At 45.1% G+C, this 17,357-nt stretch overlaps 1 protein-coding gene and 1 long non-coding RNA gene across 3 annotated transcripts; both read left to right on the plus strand.

The window, feature by feature from the left end:
- Positions 1 to 2,122: 2,122 nt before the first annotated feature.
- irx5b (iroquois homeobox 5b) lies at positions 2,123 to 4,699 on the plus strand. Its single transcript, XM_003458294.5, is given in 4 exon segments — positions 2,123 to 2,579; positions 2,582 to 2,637; positions 3,253 to 3,658; positions 4,303 to 4,699. Coding segments are annotated over 4 exon segments (882 nt in total). The 5' UTR covers positions 2,123 to 2,413; the 3' UTR covers positions 4,557 to 4,699.
- Positions 4,700 to 7,832: 3,133 nt separating this feature from the next.
- On the plus strand, positions 7,833 to 11,613 carry LOC102082596 (uncharacterized). Of its 2 annotated transcripts, none has more exons than XR_001223298.2 (4): positions 7,833 to 8,366; positions 8,559 to 8,779; positions 8,981 to 10,360; positions 11,170 to 11,613. It is a non-coding gene; the product is annotated as an uncharacterized LOC102082596 (long non-coding RNA). The 2 variants fall into 2 exon arrangements; XR_001223297.2 differs by having other exon boundaries at positions 7,841 to 8,366; positions 8,981 to 9,120.
- The last annotated feature ends 5,744 nt before the right edge of the window (positions 11,614 to 17,357 follow it).

Consider the following 17,357-nt stretch of genomic DNA (forward strand, 5'->3'; position numbering starts at 1 on the left):
CTTGCTGCTGCTCTGCTAATTATAGTCCCCACTAATCAGATTAGGCAGAGGCGGTGTGGGCTCAGATCCTCAAAGTTCACTGAGCTGCTCTCAGGACACTCAGCATCAGCCACAGGTGTCCACGCTCTCCCATACGCACACGCCTGGTTTGATGTTTCAGAGGATTGTACTGCAGTGAGAGTACTTCCTCCGCCTCTCACGGCATCTGTCCTGCTCACACCGTCACCTGTTACACATCAGTGGAATCCGGAACACCTGAAGTGACATCACGTCCTGAACGCTTCTTAAGTCACACAATTATAACGGATGACATTTCTACAGGAAGTAATCGATTAAACTGAAAATGAATGAAGAAATGTAACTTTTGTGATACACTCAAAACCCGCCCCTCTGATGATTTTTCCTCTGTGTAGAAGTTAAAGTTGTTCCTACTGACCCCCTGTGGCTGTTAATTGTGATGTAGCGTCTGAGACATCATCTACTGAAGTTTCGAAACCTCAACATGAGCGTTTTTGTTTTAAAACCAGAGCTGTCAAACTGCACACTCATTGGCTAATGACCTGCCAATCACATGTTTTAGCCAATGAGGATAATCCTTCCTCCTGAAACACAGCATGATAACCTCTGTTTGCTATAGTTTGCATGGAAGATGCCAACTTGTCTGCAAACAACTGCCAACTACTAAAAATGAAATTATAATCATTTGCCTTTAAAGCAAAAGTCGTTCAACTCTGAACTCTAAGTGTGAATTGTTTCTATTTCCTGTTTGAAGCTCACATTTTTACTCCCACTCAGCGAGCTCTAGGTGAGCGTTTGCAGACGTATCGTCGTCTTCAGAGCATACTACAAGTGAACGCAATGACCTGCTAACAACCAAAGTGAACGCAGGTTGTATCACATGTGCGTGACATCACATGAGAATCCTCTGCAGAGCTACAGGGCGTTTATCAATATGCGTACTTGTGCGTACTTGCGTTCTCGTGTACTCGTGATACGTCATCAGTCAGAGACCAAGTACTGTTCCAATTCGAAGTACGCATCAAGCCGAGAACGTGAAAAAGTCCCGGATGTGTTCTCGATCCGCCCGTTTTATCGAGCATGCATCGGTGTGGACTTGGGACAGCTATATATCCCAGAATGCATTTCGTCCAAAACTCAACAGCGGACTCCCGGCACATCGTTTTCAATCCCCCCCCCGCTCGCGGACTTCTCACTACTCAGGTTAAAGAAACCCCAGCAGCTGTCTATAGTATTGAGTGTCCACTAGAATAGAAATAAAAGCGTTCTAACATCTCACCTGCTTGTTTTTATTAAGGTATGTACACGTATGTACATGTACACTATTTTTATTAATACAGGTTTCACTACTGAGGTTAAAAATGATATATAAGTCACTTAGATCACTTCTAAATGTTAATGTTTGGTTTATTTCAGTGTTTTATTTGTTCCTGAGTAAACCGGTTTGGCTGTGATTACAGTTAAGCTTCATAACATGTTACTCACAGTTAAATTAGGAGGGGACGGCAGTAAACACTCCGGACCTGTGACATCATCACGTACGCAGGTGTTCCAATTGTACATATCGCGAGTCCGTGCTCGCGTTCTCGGCGAGTACGTACTCCCGTGCGTTCTCGCGTACTTGGGCATTGATAAACGGCCACAGTCACTTTGAAACCACTGCTGTCGCCATCTGGTGGCCGGCAGCTGTAATGCAGGTTTAAACCCTCTGAGCTCCGAACACACATCAGCTCATGTTTGTGTCCTGCTGGGACTTTATTTAAACTAAGGACCTAACCGAGCATTTTTATTGGCTAAGCCTAAACCCAAAGTTTTTATTGGCTAAGTCAAACGACAGGAGCTAAAGAGTGGAGTAGCCAGTGTAACAGTCCTGCGCGGGTCCCACATGTTTCTTTGTCACGAATCATTTAATAACAATAATGATAATGTATACTTCATTGATCCCCTTGGGGAAATTCCTCTCTGCATTTAACCCATTCACTCAGTGAAGCAGTGGAATATTTCATAAACTACATGTTGGTCCACGGCGCACTTTGATGACGTGTCTCGTGCACAAACTGTCAGAAACTCTGCACGTGTGAGGAACGTGAAGCGTTATTATCCTGGTGCTTTTATTTTGTAGGGGCGCGTTAGTTCCACCTGCTAACAGAGTGCGCGCGGGCTGAGGGGAGAGGAGAGAGCGAGCAGGAGGAGGTGTGAGCGTGCGGAGGTGGAGCTGAGCCTCCTCTCCGCTCAGTCTGTCTGCGGGTTCGGCGCAGATCGGGTGCGCAGAGCCGGAGCGGACAAAGTGCCGCCGCGAGCCTCCTGCGATGCTCCTGGAACTCCCGCTCCTCTCCGCCCGCTCCTCCCTCCTCCGTCCCGCGCTCCGACGCGACTTCTCCCGCGCGTAAAAGTCATGTCTTACCCTCAGGGCTTCCTGTTCCAGCCCCACGCGCCTCTGGCTCTGCACTCCTCCTTTGGCTCCGGCCTCCTCCTGGGAGCGCGCTCCGAGGAGCTCGGCCGCTCCGCGTCCGGCTCCGCCTTCGCTCCGTACTCCGGACCGGCGACCTCCCCCGGCTTCGGCCCCAGCTGCCGTACGGAGGGGAGCCGCGCGCCGCCGCGGCGCTCAGCTCCTATGTGGTGAGTGCGCGCGGAGCCGGCCAGGGCTCGGGTCCGGGTCTGGTTCCGGGTCCGTACAATGAAAATATCAGTGTTCTTCAAAAAGTTATTTTTCCCATTTATTTTCAATGATTTTTGAATTTATTAGTACATTTATTTAAAATTATTTTTAATCTGTTTTTATCTTTTTAAAAATCTTATTTATAAGATAAAAATTATTTTTGAATTAATTATTCTCTATATTTATTTTGAATTATTCTTTAATTTATTTTATTTTAAAGTTATTTTTAATGTATTTTTATTTCTAAATGTATTTTTAATTTTTCTAAACTTATTTTTGTTTTTAATTTTTACATTTATTTTTACTTATTCCTTAATTTATTTTTATTTTAAAATTATTATTTTTCTCATTTATTTTAAATGTATTTTAAATTGAAGGAGGAACATTGTACATTTTTGTGAGGCTGTGAGATTTTTCAGGTCAATTAAACTGTGACTGAGCGAGCGTCTTTCCTCCTTCAGTCTGTGTTTGGGTCTGTAGTTAGAAGCGGTGTGGTCATGTGACCCTCAGGTTAAACTGCGTGTGAACTCGAGCTGACAGACGCGACACTGCTAACGTGATGGTTTCTGTTTCAGAGTCCGGGTTACGACCCATCGTCGGGCATCTCCGGGTCCTTGGACTACCACCCGTTTGGGGCGCTGGGCCCGTACCCGTACGGAGACGCCGCCTACAGGAAGAACGCCACTCGGGATGCCACGGCCACGCTGAAGGCCTGGCTTAACGAGCACCGGAAGAACCCGTACCCCACCAAGGGCGAGAAGATCATGCTGGCCATCATCACGAAGATGACCCTGACGCAGGTGTCCACCTGGTTCGCCAACGCCCGGCGACGGCTGAAGAAGGAGAACAAGATGACGTGGACGCCGCGGAACAGGAGCGAGGACGAGGAAGAGGAGGACAACATCGACCTGGAGCGCAACGAAGAGGACGAGGAGCCACTGAAGGCGAGCGGCGAGGAGATGGAGCTGAGGCGTGAGGCCGGTGAGTGAGGGGGGAGCGGTCCATCCATCGGTTTTAAAATGACCTGCGCGTGACACGCGTCGGGAACCTGGAGACGTTTGCACAGAGTCGGTGCTCCTCTCCCTCCGTTCTTGTAGTCGATGACATCAACGCAGACAGACGCAGTCAGAGCGGCTGCCGTGGAAACAGTTTCATTAGTTTTTTATAAAATCGGTGGTTTTAGTTCTGAGTGTGAGCGGAGCGAGCGGTTCGTTCTGATCAGGTTTGTCGTTGTTACGGCTGCTGTTTGTTTATAGATCAGATTATTGATCAGCTTCAGATCATCGGTTAGAATCAAAGAATGTTCTGGACCCATTTTTAAAAAAGTGAAGAGCGATTAGATTATTTCTCACTGATGATGTCATTGATCTGGACGAATCAAACACTTTCAGGCTGAATTCTTTTCTTTCTTCTTTAAAGTCGTTTTATTGGTCGTGAGAGCAGCTGCTGATTGGCTGCTGATTTTGTTTGGGCTGCTGAAACTGTGACCATCAGGCAGATGTGAGGGGGTGGGGTCAAATGTGCAGTGCGTTTTGTTTGTGTGTTTGAATCGAACTCATAATGCTGCACGTGTGAACGCTGATGTGTGTTTGGTCTGACCCGGCCTTTCCCCCCCTCCCCCCCAGACTCCCGTGGTTTGGCGTTCAGAGAGGACGGCGGCAGCGACGCCGATCGAGGATTCGACGAGCTGGACTTTCAGGACTCCCCCGTGGACCAGAGACCCGTGGACATGTCGGCGGCCCCTCCTCGGAGCACCCCCCGGAGACGCTCAGAGTGCTGGAGGGTGCGCGCACGCCGAGCCCGCGGTCTAAGGAGGGCCCCTGCGGCGCCACCCAGGGCCGAACGTGGCCCCCAAACCCAAACTGTGGTCGCTGGCTGAGATCGCCACGTCTTCGGACAAAAGCAAAGGATGTAGTGACTCGGCACAGAGAGGGGGGTTGGGGCAGCAACGGCCCCCGTTCCCCCACGGCCCCGCCTTGCCCCGACACTTCTATTACGCCTCCCCCTTCATCCCCGGATACTCCGCCTACGGCCCCCTGGGGCCCCTGCACGGCGGCGGCTCGCCGTTAAACGGATTACCGCAGACGGCAGCCCGGGACCGCCGGCTGCGCTGCCAGAGCCAGCTGGAGCCGCACGAGCACAGCAGAGACACGGCGAACGTGTAGAGCATTTCCTCGGGCTCTGCACGGCCCCCAGGGGGCGGGGCAGACTCTGATTTGTTAACAGGAAGGTTGAATTTGAGACAGTTTTTCTATGTTGATCAGATGTTTGTAATCCTCACGTATCATTAAAGCCTAGTTTTATTAACCCGCCTGCTCTTCTTCACACACAGATAACGAGCTGCTGATTTAACGAGGCGCGGCCTCAGCGGCCCGTTCACGCGCTCGTTTCACCTCACTTGTATTTCTAACAACATTATCCAGGTTTCAGTTTAAATCCACGACACGTTTAACGAGCCGTCATCCAGCTGTTATTGATCCTTTAAATAAAGTCCAGAGGACGGCGCCGCGTTCACTGAGGTGCTGTAAAACTGACGCTTTGATTAAATCCAGAGCAGCGCACACGAGCGGCGTCCTCTCACAACCATCCAACCAAAACAAACGTCCAGGTTTAACCAATAAAAATCTGTTCTTTATTTACAAAATGACCTTTTTGTTTTTCTGCGTGTGATCAGAATAATGGAGTCGTTTCATCTTTAAATGTGAAATTTTAACATCTGACAAACTATAATTATATTATTACATTTATTATATTTAATCATTTAAACACAGAAAAAAACTGAAATTCAAACCTAAATATGACAACCATGTTAAAAATTTTAATGAATCTTTCTTTTGTATTTTAGCTTCTAATTAATTCATCTTGGAAAAATGTTTTCAGAATTTTTATTTCATTTTTTTATTCATTCGTCTGTTTTGTCTTAAATCCAACAAATTATGAAACCACTGTTTCAGGATGAGTTCAGCTCATATTCTTATAAATCAATGAGTTTATAGTTGAGGTGATGCCACTGAAACTGTCACGTTGAGCTCATCACGTTGGTTTTCCTTCAGGTGTAAGTGTGCAGACCGCAGCGCAGCACCCACCTGAATTTTTGCCATGACTCATTTCTTAACAGTTTCCTCCGTAATCGTTTCGAAATAACTTGAGCGCTCTGGAGTCGACCGCCGTGCAGACGCAAAGATTTTAGCATTTTAAAAAAACAATTAGAGCTTTTAAATAAAACTCATTCATAAATATGTGAGAGCTTTTCCATCAGCAGCTCGTCTTCATTTGATTAAAGGACACGACTGAATCACTTTTCAAACCTGGTTTATGAAGAAACACTGATCTGCAGTTTTTATATTCATCATGAAACAGCAGATGATCATGTGGAAGTGTAAATGTTCGTTGTTCTGCTCTTTGGTAGCTTCGCTACTCAGATTGATTTCGGTGTTTTCAGAAATTTTTCCTCCAAACTCGGAGATACAAAGCAGCGTTCAGGCCTCGGGGTGTGCTCCACAGCATCGCAGTAACATCAGCACCACGACAGGCCCGCATGTGTTCAGGATGCCAAATTCAAGTGAAACTTTTACCTGATTTATTTTAACCAGAAAAACCTGACAGCAGCTCAGTCAGCAGCCAGTACACACAAAATACATACACACATTAATGATCGCCGTCACAGACGGCCGGACGGTGTCCTCCGCTGCAGAGGACCCCACGAGCTTTCATTGGCACCTTGAATGTGTGAAAAGGAAACCAAACGAATCGAACGCGGCGTCCTAAATGCTGAAGACTGACAGACACGTCCAACCCTCTGAGTGCTTCCTGTGTGCTTCCATGGAACACGTCATCCTGGAGACGTAGCATCAGAAAGAACAACAGTCACACAGTCAGACTTCTTTTCTGTTTTTTATTCTATGCTTTTTATTCTCTTTCATGCTTTCCTTCAGTTTGGCAACAAAACTACTTCACGAGGCTCATCCTGTGTTAGAGGTGCTAACATGACCAGCTGACAGCAGAAGAGCCAGGACACAAGGACAGGAGGACAGGAGGGGAGGACAGAAGGCCAGGAGAGATGGACAGAAGGACACGAGGACAGAAACCTTTTAAATCACAAACAAACATAATGTGGGGATATTCATGACAGCCAAAATCAGCAGACCGTTTTTTATTGATGAAAATCTACAAATGTACAAAATGTAAATTCTCAGGTGAGACTTACACGAACTCGACCAAAGAAACACTGAAAACACAACAAACACACAAAAAACTGAGTTTTACAAAGTTACAAATCCTGAGAGTTAAAATATGAATAAATCTGCTTAAATACAAATAACAGGGAGTAAATCCCAGAAACACTAAAGACACACACACAGACACGCACACAGACACACACACACACACACACAGACACACACACAGACACACACACACACACACACAGTCTGACTACAGTCGACCTCTGCAGACGTTATGTTTCTAATTTAAAGAGAGATGAATGACGCTCTCGGATTGGCTGCTTCCAAACTTCCCGCCCCTGCAGTACGCCACTCCGCGTCTTCCTCTGTGGTTACTTTGCGTAACCACCACAGCACTGAAAAATGTATAAAGTATTAATATTTTTATTTTAATACTTTTTAAAATTTACATTAATATTTATTTAGTAATTATAATTTAAATTCAGACAGGAATTTCCCCATGGGGATCAATAAAGTATACATTATTAATATTATTAATAATTTAGCATTAAAAATGATATATTTCCACCATAAAAACTTGTGGAGGATATTTTTCCATAAACAGTCACCTGTGAGGTTTAAGGGAAATCAGTGAATGACTGAGGCTGACCCACGACTGCACCGGGGTCACCTGTAAATAATGATCCTTCGTGTAACCTGAATGTAAACCAGTCCAGTAAATTTAACACTTTACATTAAACTCCTGATGTGGGAAATTTACATGTAATCCAATTACTTAAAGTCAACATTTAAGAGTAAAATGTTCCAAAGCACCAGATCTCAAAATTCCAGTGAAGTCACACGAACACGACCAAGAAGCTAAATGACTTCATCACCGAAACACGATCCAGCAAACACGACTGAAGGCCCCGCCCCCAAACGCCACTTAAGGCCCCGCCCCCAAACACTACAGAATCGTTCTGCGACTTGTCTGTATCGATTTCTCTCGTCTCATATTTCTATTTTATTCCATCACAGCTGGTGTACATCACGCATCATGTACAACGACAATAAAGGCTGATTCTATTCCGCTCTATTCTAATCTGACAGACACGCCTAATCCCAAAAACAAGATGAGACCCTCCGAACACAGCTGTCCCTGAAACACGGCACGTGTGCAGATCGTGCCGTGTCTCTCGGCCTTTAGCGGGGCCTCGCTGCGGAGCGTTTTCTCTCTGTGCAGCAGGTCGCCCACATGTTTGTGATTTTCTCTTTATTCGTATTTTTGGTAAATGTACGTGACCTTCAGAGCCACCGTACCGCAGTGACAGCCTTCAGAGTATAATCCCAGTGTCCAGATTACAGGCCGGCATCTTTGCTCTGAATGTTTCTCTGCGATTCATTTTCTGACAGCGGGAGAGTCTTTGTCACGTCAGCGTGCCATCGGGCAGATGAATGAGGCTAAACGTTTTCTTTATCTGCCCCCCGACACGCTCGGCATGATGGGAGGCGATACGGTGCGGAGGGTAGGTAGCATTAAGCTTCCCATTGAGCTCCAACATCTGCTCTGACAAACAGGAGGGAAATGCTGGAAGCTGTTCAATTTCAGCGCGACCCTCGGAGGATACGAGGCGCTAAGAGGCTTACACCTCCTGCATGTCCTCCATGTGCGACGGCGGGGGGGGCTCGGTTTAACCAACCACTTGTGTACATTTCAGAAGCAGCAGCTCATCTTTTGAGTTTGATCCTGATCCCGCAGCGACAAACAGGCCGAGTGAGAATCCTAAGCTCTCCTCACAATGAGCCGGATTCAGGGAGAAATCCGAACAGGGTTCACGTTCAGGAGGCCAAGGCTGAAGACGGCACATCACGACCTCCCCCGCAGACGTCTGCAGAGCTGTGTGCACAAGCACAAATTACAGCTTTGATCTGAAAAACTGTAAGTTTAAAGCGATCTGTTCTTTATATCACTGAGGCTCTGCCACGTGAACTATTTTACCGACGTATTCATCCGCACCCTGAGGTTTCTTTGAAGCATGCACAGCTCACACACACTGACTCTTCTGCTGGATTCAGACGGTTTTTATTTGTCCATAAATCTTCTGTGATTTTACGTCTTTGTCCTCTTTGTGTTTTTCAGGTTGGAGGCGTGAGAACAGGGGAGAGGTGAAGCAGCTGCACCTGAGCGAACACCTGAGCAGAACTGTCCGGCGTTTCTGGCGCAGACGGCCAGGCTGACACTTCCCGCTCTGCCTGCAGGGATGTTTTTTAAAGCTGAAGGTTTGAGTCTTGGATTCAAACATGCTGCGTTGTGCTCTGTGCACGCTGACCGTACCTGCTCATCGCCAAACCCAAATCAGACGCTTCCTGGTCCACAAACGCGCCGATGTCCCATTGGTCCGGCTTTTAAGCCGGGCTGATGGAGATGTCCAGACTCAAACCCAGCTCCTCTTCCTGCTGTAATGTTTAAGAAAGGAGTTCTGCTGCATCGATCTCCGGCCCGATTCTTCACATTTGGACAGAAAACAAATAAACACGGTGGAACATCGATCCACAGCAGGAGAAACAAAACCGGCGTCACTCAATAATCCATTAAACAGGAAACAGGAAGTATCGATCAGTTTAATCAAAGCTGAGCTGCGAAGGCTGGCGGGACCCTCAGAGGAGCCTGGGCTGCGTTCATAAACCTCCGCTCTGTTTGTGCTGTAAAGTACAGAGTAACAGCTGGACAGAAAACATCTGCAGCATCACGCGCTCTGACGCTCAGTTCTTCAACGTGTGACGAGAGGAAGAAACCTGTGCAGGATCTCTGAGTGCGGCGAGGGGAGGCCAGTGCAGTTCAAACAGCCCACAGGCTGTGTTCACGTCAATGCTCACTGTCACCAAACTGCTGCTGGACGGTTGCAGGAAGCCGGTCTGACGATGGTTTTAGTGCTTAAAAGCTCACCAGCTGAGGTGAACTTAGCCAGCTCTGAGGGGACGGCTGACCTCTGCATATATCTGATTCATTGTCCAATAAAAGTCTTGAAGCTCAGGAGAAGCTTCTGTTGGTCACAGTGGGTGTAACAGCCGCCACCGATGAAGAAGAACCTGTGAACGTGAAGTCGTCACCATCAGGGAGAAGAAAACTAATTTAGGGCGAAGCTTTAATACACGTTCAGAGAGGATTCATTATAAAACTAATAATAACACAGCACCATCACCGTGCACGTACAGCCAGAAAAGACACAGGTGAAAAGTCCACCTGTGCTCTCTGCTCAGAGCCCACTCAGTGTGGTACCTGTGTGCTCACACCTTTGGAGCCATGATGGTGTTTGTCTTACAGGCGTTCATAAAATCACTGATGGTTCTTATAATGTTCAGTTGAGTGTCTAAAACAGAGCCGAGCTCGTCAGAGGGAAGCCTGAGCTTTTCACGAGCAGAAATCAATAAACAAATCTGATATTTGGCATCATCATAAAGGAAGACGCTCCCATTGCTCCCTGAGCCTATTTCTGCTGGAGGTTTCTTCCTGTTAAAAGTGAGTTTTTCCTTTCCACTGTCGCCAAGTGCTCGGTCACAGGGTGTCTCTGACTGATTGTAGGGTCTGTACAGTATGAAGCACCTCGAGGTGACTGTTAATAATTAAATTGAGTCGAAAAGTGAAATTATTTCCTGCTTCAGCTTTGATTTCTCCTTGTTTTCCTGTTCGTGGTGCTTAAATAACAATAATAATATCAGTAATAATAAGAACAACATCAATAATATTAACAAAAACAACAATAGTAATAATAATAACAACAATAATCATCATAATAATAATTTATATGATGGAAAGTCTGTGGGATACGTTAAATTGCTCCTCCTCTGATGGTGTCAGATGGACAGCTTGGTTTCACCTCCTGGCCTGTTCAGACTCCCTCAGCCCCCCCGGGCAACTCCCCGTCACCTCCCCCTCCACCAGCTTCCAGCTGTGTGTTTATGCTGTCAGACGGCGAGGAGCATCCTGGTGTGGCGGTGAGGGGCGCTGCCGTGGGCCGGCAGCTGTTCCCTGGTGATGCCACTCAAACCCTCCTGCCACGCAGCTCCTCCTCCTCAGCAGCTGGGCCAGCCAGCAGGCGGCTCCCTGCAGCTCCCACAAACACGCCGTCCCTCAAAATTACCCAGAATCCCCAGTGACTGCAGCGCCGTTTCAGCCTGCATCCCCACCGTCTGACCCTCTGCTCCACCTGCCCCAGCAAATGAAATCATTTCATTTCATCAGCCATCATATTTCATTTATTCTCTTCGTGTTGCTTTAACAAACTGAAAGTTTGAAGCTTTGTTTTTCTCTTTTATTCACCTTCTCAGGTGGACACCTGAGAAGATCGTGATCACCACAGTTATCAGACACAAGAGTGATGATTGAAAACTGGAAACTGGCAGAAAACTGTGGTGCTGATCCGTTGAAGTGTGTGATGGAGGTGATGTGGAGCTCCGTCCTCCTCTGACCCTCTGCAGTGAAACCAACCCACCCAGACTGACAACCACTGAAACTTTAACCTGCACGAGCCGACTGAAGCGTCTGCTTCCTGCTTCAGACTTTGTGAAATCTCATTAGAGACGATGTTAGACGATGTTGGGGGAAGCAGAGGAGGAGGCTGCCTGCAGTCTGTTTGCTCAGAGTGCCCCCTGCTGGGCATCACCTTTCTGTGACAGAGAGACAGAGCGGCATCATCATGTTCAGTGTGACATCGTTCCTAAAAGCATTCAGTGAAGCTGTGACGTCTCAGCAGCTCATCAACGCGTACAGACCATTTTTACACTGCACTGATGTTTTATGATGTGATTTTATGCATTTATGTCTGATGGTGTGTTAAGTTTCTTATTTGGCATGTTTACACTTATATGTCCTTTTTAAATGAATAAACTATAAATATAAAACATTTAAACTTTTCTATCTCTGAGTCTCGTTTATGCAGCCACAGATGACACAGAGGCAGTCCTAGAGCCTGGGGGGTCCTGGGCACATACTCAAAAGGGGCCCCTCCACCCGGAGTTCATCACAATGAAGTTACAAATAATGAAATTCATGAATAAAATAGATTTAAAAGATTTTTTGTTGTTGACTGAGCTGAAATGATAAAAAAACAAAAAAGGCAGACATCATGTAGCAGGAATCTTAAAGCTCCGCCCACAGTGGAGGCGATCTGCTTGTCACACATTGTTTTGAAGCCGACAGCTGGTCTAACCCTCTAACATATTTACAACCAAGTCATGGTAGTCACATGACCTGTGAAACGCCTTTTTTAAGTGAGCATGCTCAGAGCCTGAAGCAGCAGCTGGGACCAGGACCAGGATCAGGACTGGGACCAGAATCAGTACTGGGACCAGTTACATCCAGCTACTGCAGCTGTGAAAGTCAGAATAAATAAAGTTTGGAGCTCTTTCCACACAGACTCCAAACACGTGAAAAGGCTGAAAATGATTTTCTCAAAAAAACTTTGTTTTCACAGAAAATAAAACTTTAAACTCTAAATTCTTCATTCTGTCATTTTAAAGATGGTCAAGTTTCCTCAAAAAGGAATATCTTTATTTCTGAACTGGTTTTAGAGGAAAACATCCATCCGTGCATCCTCTTCCGCCTCAGCAAGAGGCACAGTACACCCTGGACAGGTCACCAGGCTAACACATAGAAACAGACAACCATTCGCACCTGTGGGCAGTTTAGAGTTACCAGTTAACCTGCCCCCACTAACTGCATGTGTTTGGACTGTGGGAGAGAACCCACACAAACACAGGGAGAACATGCAAACTCCACACAGAAAGACCCCGGCCTGATGGTGGAATTGAACTCAGGACCTTCTTCTGTGAGACACCAGTGCTAACCACCGTGCTGCACAAGAAGAAGAAAATCTAAAAAAACGAAATCAAAACTCAGTTTTTCAGATTCAGGACGTTTGGAGCAGAATCAGGAGATCCTTAAAACTAGAGGTTAGGAAATGGGGCTCGCTGGGAGATGCTGTGTGATGATCACTGTCACGATCGATATATCTGAAGCCAATCAAACGTTTGACCCATAATTTGATGTGATGGCTTCAGAAAGCAGAGAAAACTCTTTCATGACTTTCAGCTCTTTCAGCAGCTCATCTGGCTTCATATTTGACTGGAAGCACAAAGGTGCAGGTTAAAATCCGAGGAGCTGTAGAGCTGCATGTGTAAATGAAGCTGAGTGTCGTCCTGCAGGTTTGGCTGCAGCTCGCTGACAGATGGCGGCGTTTGCTCACAGGCGTGCCTGCAGTGACCCTGAACGCCGAAGATCACTGAGGAAGCTGCTCCATCCTGTTAGCCCGGCCACCGCCAACCCACAAAACCCCTTCAGACTACAATAATTCCCAGTTTGTTTCTGCCTAAGTGAAAAACAGCACATAAGTATCAGCAGCAGCAGCATTACTATCATCATCATCATCACTATCATCATCAGCATCATCATCATCATCACTATCATCAGCAACAGCAGCAGCAGCAGCATCACTATCATCATCATCATCACTATCATCATCATCATCATTATCATCACTATCATCATCAGCATCATCATCACTATCATCAACAGCATCATCATCATCATCATCATCACTATCATCATCAGCATCATCATCACTATCATCATCAGCATCATCATCATCATCATCTTCACTATCATCAGCAACAGCAGCAGCAGCAGCATCACTATCATCATCATCATCATCACTATCATCATCAGCATCATCATCATCATCATCATCACTATCATCATCAGCATCATCATCACTATCATCATCATCATCATCATCATCACTATCATCAGCAGCAGCAGCATCATCACTATCATCATCATCATCACTATCATCATCATCACTATCATCATCAGCATCAGCAGCATCATCACTATCATCATCATCATCATCATCATCACTATCATCAGCAGCAGCAGCATCATCACTATCATCATCATCATCATCACTATCATCATCATCACTATCATCATCAGCATCAGCAGCATCATCACTATCATCATCAGCATCATCATCACTATCATCATCATCAATCAGACCAGGAGTGACATGTTTAACCGCATGTTCTCCTTAAATTGCTGGCTGTCTGAGTGGTGTCCCAGAAACGATGTGGGCTTCATAGATAATTGGCAAACCTTCTGGAGGAAACCTGGTCTTGTTAGGAGAGACGGCATCCATCCCACTTTGGATGGAGCAGCTCTCATTTCTAGAAATATGGACCAATTTATTAAACCCCCCAAAATATGACTATCCAGAGTTGGGACCAGGAAGCAGAGTTGCAGTCTTACACGCCTCTCTGCAGCTTCTCTCCTCCTGCTACCCCCCCAAAAACCCATCTCCATTGAGACTGTGTCAGCTCCCAAACAGACAAAAAACAAACTAAAAACCAGCAATAAACAACTTAAACATAAAAAATCACAAAGAAAGAACAATACAGTATCCACATCTGAACCAAAGAGTAAAACAGTGAAATGTGGATTATTAAATATTAGGTCTCTCTCCTCCAAGTCTCTGTTAGTACATGACTTAATAATTGATCAACAAATCGATTTACTCTGCCTTACAGAAACCTGGTTGCAGCAGGATGATTATGTTAGTTTAAATGAATCAACACCCCGAGTCATTCTAACTACCAGAAACCTCGAAGCACAGGCCGAGAGGGCGGTGTGGCAGCAATTTTTCACACCAGCCTATTAATCAACCAAAGACCAAGACAGACTTTTAATTCATTTGAAAGCCTGATGCTTAGCCTCGTCCACCCCAGCTGTAAAACTCAGAAACCAGTCTTACTTGTTATCATCTATCGTCCACCTGGGCCTTACACAGAGTTTCTCTCTGATTTCTCAGACTTTTTATCTGATTTAGTGCTCAGCTCAGATAAAATAATTATTGTGGGTGATTTTAACATCCATGTAGATGCTAAAAATGACAGCCTCAACATGGCATTTAATCTGTTATTAGACTCAATTGGCTTCTCTCAAAATGTAAAAGAACCCACCCACCACTTTAATCACACTCTAGATCCTGTTTTAACATATGGCATAGAAACTGAACATTTAACAGTGTTTCCTGAAAACCCTCTGCTGTCTGATCATTTCCTGATAACATTTACATTTACAATAATTGATTACACAGCAGTGGAGAGTAGACTTTATCACAGTAGATGTCTTTCTGAAAGTGCTGTAACTAAGTTTAAGATTATAATCCACCCACTGTTATCATCTTCAATGCCCTGTACCAACATAGAGCAGAGCAGCTATCTGAACGCTACTCCAACAGAGGTCGATCATCTTGTTAATAATTTTACCTTCTCACTACGTACGACTCTGGATACTGTAGCTCCTGTGAAAACTAAGGTCTCAAATCAGAAGTCCCTGACTCCGTGGTATAATTCTCAAACACGTAGCCTAAAGCAGATAACTCGTAAGCTGGAGAGGAAATGGCGTGTCACAAATTTAGAGGATCATCATTTAGCCTGGAGAAATAGTTTGCTGCTTTATAAGAAAGCCTTCCGCAAAGCCAGAACATCTTACTATTCATCACTGATTGAAGAAAATAAGAACAACCCCAGGTTTCTCTTCGGCACTGTAGCCAGGCTGACAAACAGTCAGAGCTCTACTGAGCCAACAATCCCTTTAACGTTAACTAGTAATGACTTCATGAACTTCTTCACAAATAAAATTTTAATCATTAGAGAAAAAATTACCAATAATCATCCCACAGATGTAATATTATCTACAGCTACTCTTAGTACCATCGATGTTAAGTTAGACTCTTTTTCTCCAATTGATCTTTCTGAGTTAACTTCAATAATTAATTCCTCCAAACCATCAACGTGTCTTTTAGACCCCATTCCTACAAAACTGCTCAAAGAAGTCCTGCCATTAATTAATGCTTCAATCTTAAATATGATCAACCTATCTCTAATAATCGGCTATGTACCACAGGCCTTCAATCTGGCTGTAGTTAAACCTTTACTTAAAAAGCATCTCTAGACCCAGCTGTCTTAGCTAATTATAGGCCAATCTCCAACCTTCCTTTCATATCAAACATCCTTGAAAGAGTAGTTGTCAAACAGCTAACAGATCATCTGCAGAGGAATGGCTTATTTGAAGAGTTTCAGTCAGGTTTCAGAGCTCATCACAGCACAGAAACAGCTTTAGTGAAGGTTACAAATGATCTTATGGCCTCTGACAGTGGACTCATCTCTGTGCTTGTCCTGCTAGACCTCAGTGCAGCGTTCGATACTGTTGACCATAATATCCTATTAGAGCGATTAGAACATGCTGTAGGTATTACAGGTACTGCGCTGCAGTGGTTTGTATCATATCTATCTAATAGACTCCAGTTTGTACATGTAAATGGAGAGTCCTCTTCACACACTACGGTCAATTATGGAGTTCCACAGGGTTCAGTGCTGGGACCAATTCTGTTTACATTATACATGCTTCCCTTAGGCAGCATCATTAGAAGACATAGCATACATTTTCACTGCTATGCAGATGACACGCAGCTCTATCTGTCCATGAAGCCAGGTAACACACACCAATTAGTTAAACTGCAGGAATGTCTTAAAGACATAAAGACCTGGATGGCCGCTAACTTTCTGCTTCTTAATTCAGATCAAACTGAGGTTATTGTACTCGGCCCTGAAAATCTTAGAAATATGGTATCTAAGCAGATTCTTACTCTGGATGGCATTACCTTGGCCTCCAGTAACACTGTGAGGAACCTTGGAGTCATTTTTGACCAGGACATGTCCTTCAACGCACATATTAAACAAATATGTAAGACTGCTTTCTTCCATTTGTGCAACATCTCTAAAATGAGAAATATCCTGTCTCAGAGTGATGCTGAAAAACTAGTTCATGCATTTATTACTTCCAGGCTGGACTACTGTAATTCTTTATTATCAGGATGTCCTAAAAACTCCCTGAAAAGCCTTCAGCTGATCCAAAATGCTGCAGCAAGAGTCCTGACAGGGACTAGAAAGAGAGAGCAGATTTCTCCTGTTTTGGCTTCCCTTCATTGGCTTCCTGTTAAATCCAGAATTCAAAATCCTGCTCCTCACATACAAGGTCTTAAATAATCAGGCCCCATCTTATCTTAATGACCTTGTAGTACCATATCACCCTATTAGAGCACTTCGCTCTCGCTCTGCAGGCCTACTTGTTGTTCCTAGAGTATTTAAAAGTAGAATGGGAGGCAGAGCCTTCAGTTTTCAGGCCCCTCTTCTGTGGAACCAGCTTCCAGTTTGGATTCAGGAGACAGACAGTATCTCTACTTTCAAGATTAGGCTTCAAACTTTCCTTTTTGCTAAAGCATATAGTTAGGGCTGGACCAGGTGACCCTGAATCCTCCCTTAGTTATGCTGCAATAGACGTAGGCTGCCGGGGATTCCCATGATGCATTGAGTTTTTCCTTTCCAGCCACTCACTATGTGTTAATAGACCTCTCTGCATCGAATCATATCTGTTATTAATTTCTGTCTCTCTTCCACAG

Source organism: Oreochromis niloticus, linkage group LG7 (assembly GCF_001858045.2).
Source record: "Oreochromis niloticus isolate F11D_XX linkage group LG7, O_niloticus_UMD_NMBU, whole genome shotgun sequence".
NCBI classification, from domain to species: Eukaryota; Metazoa; Chordata; class Actinopteri; order Cichliformes; family Cichlidae; genus Oreochromis; species Oreochromis niloticus.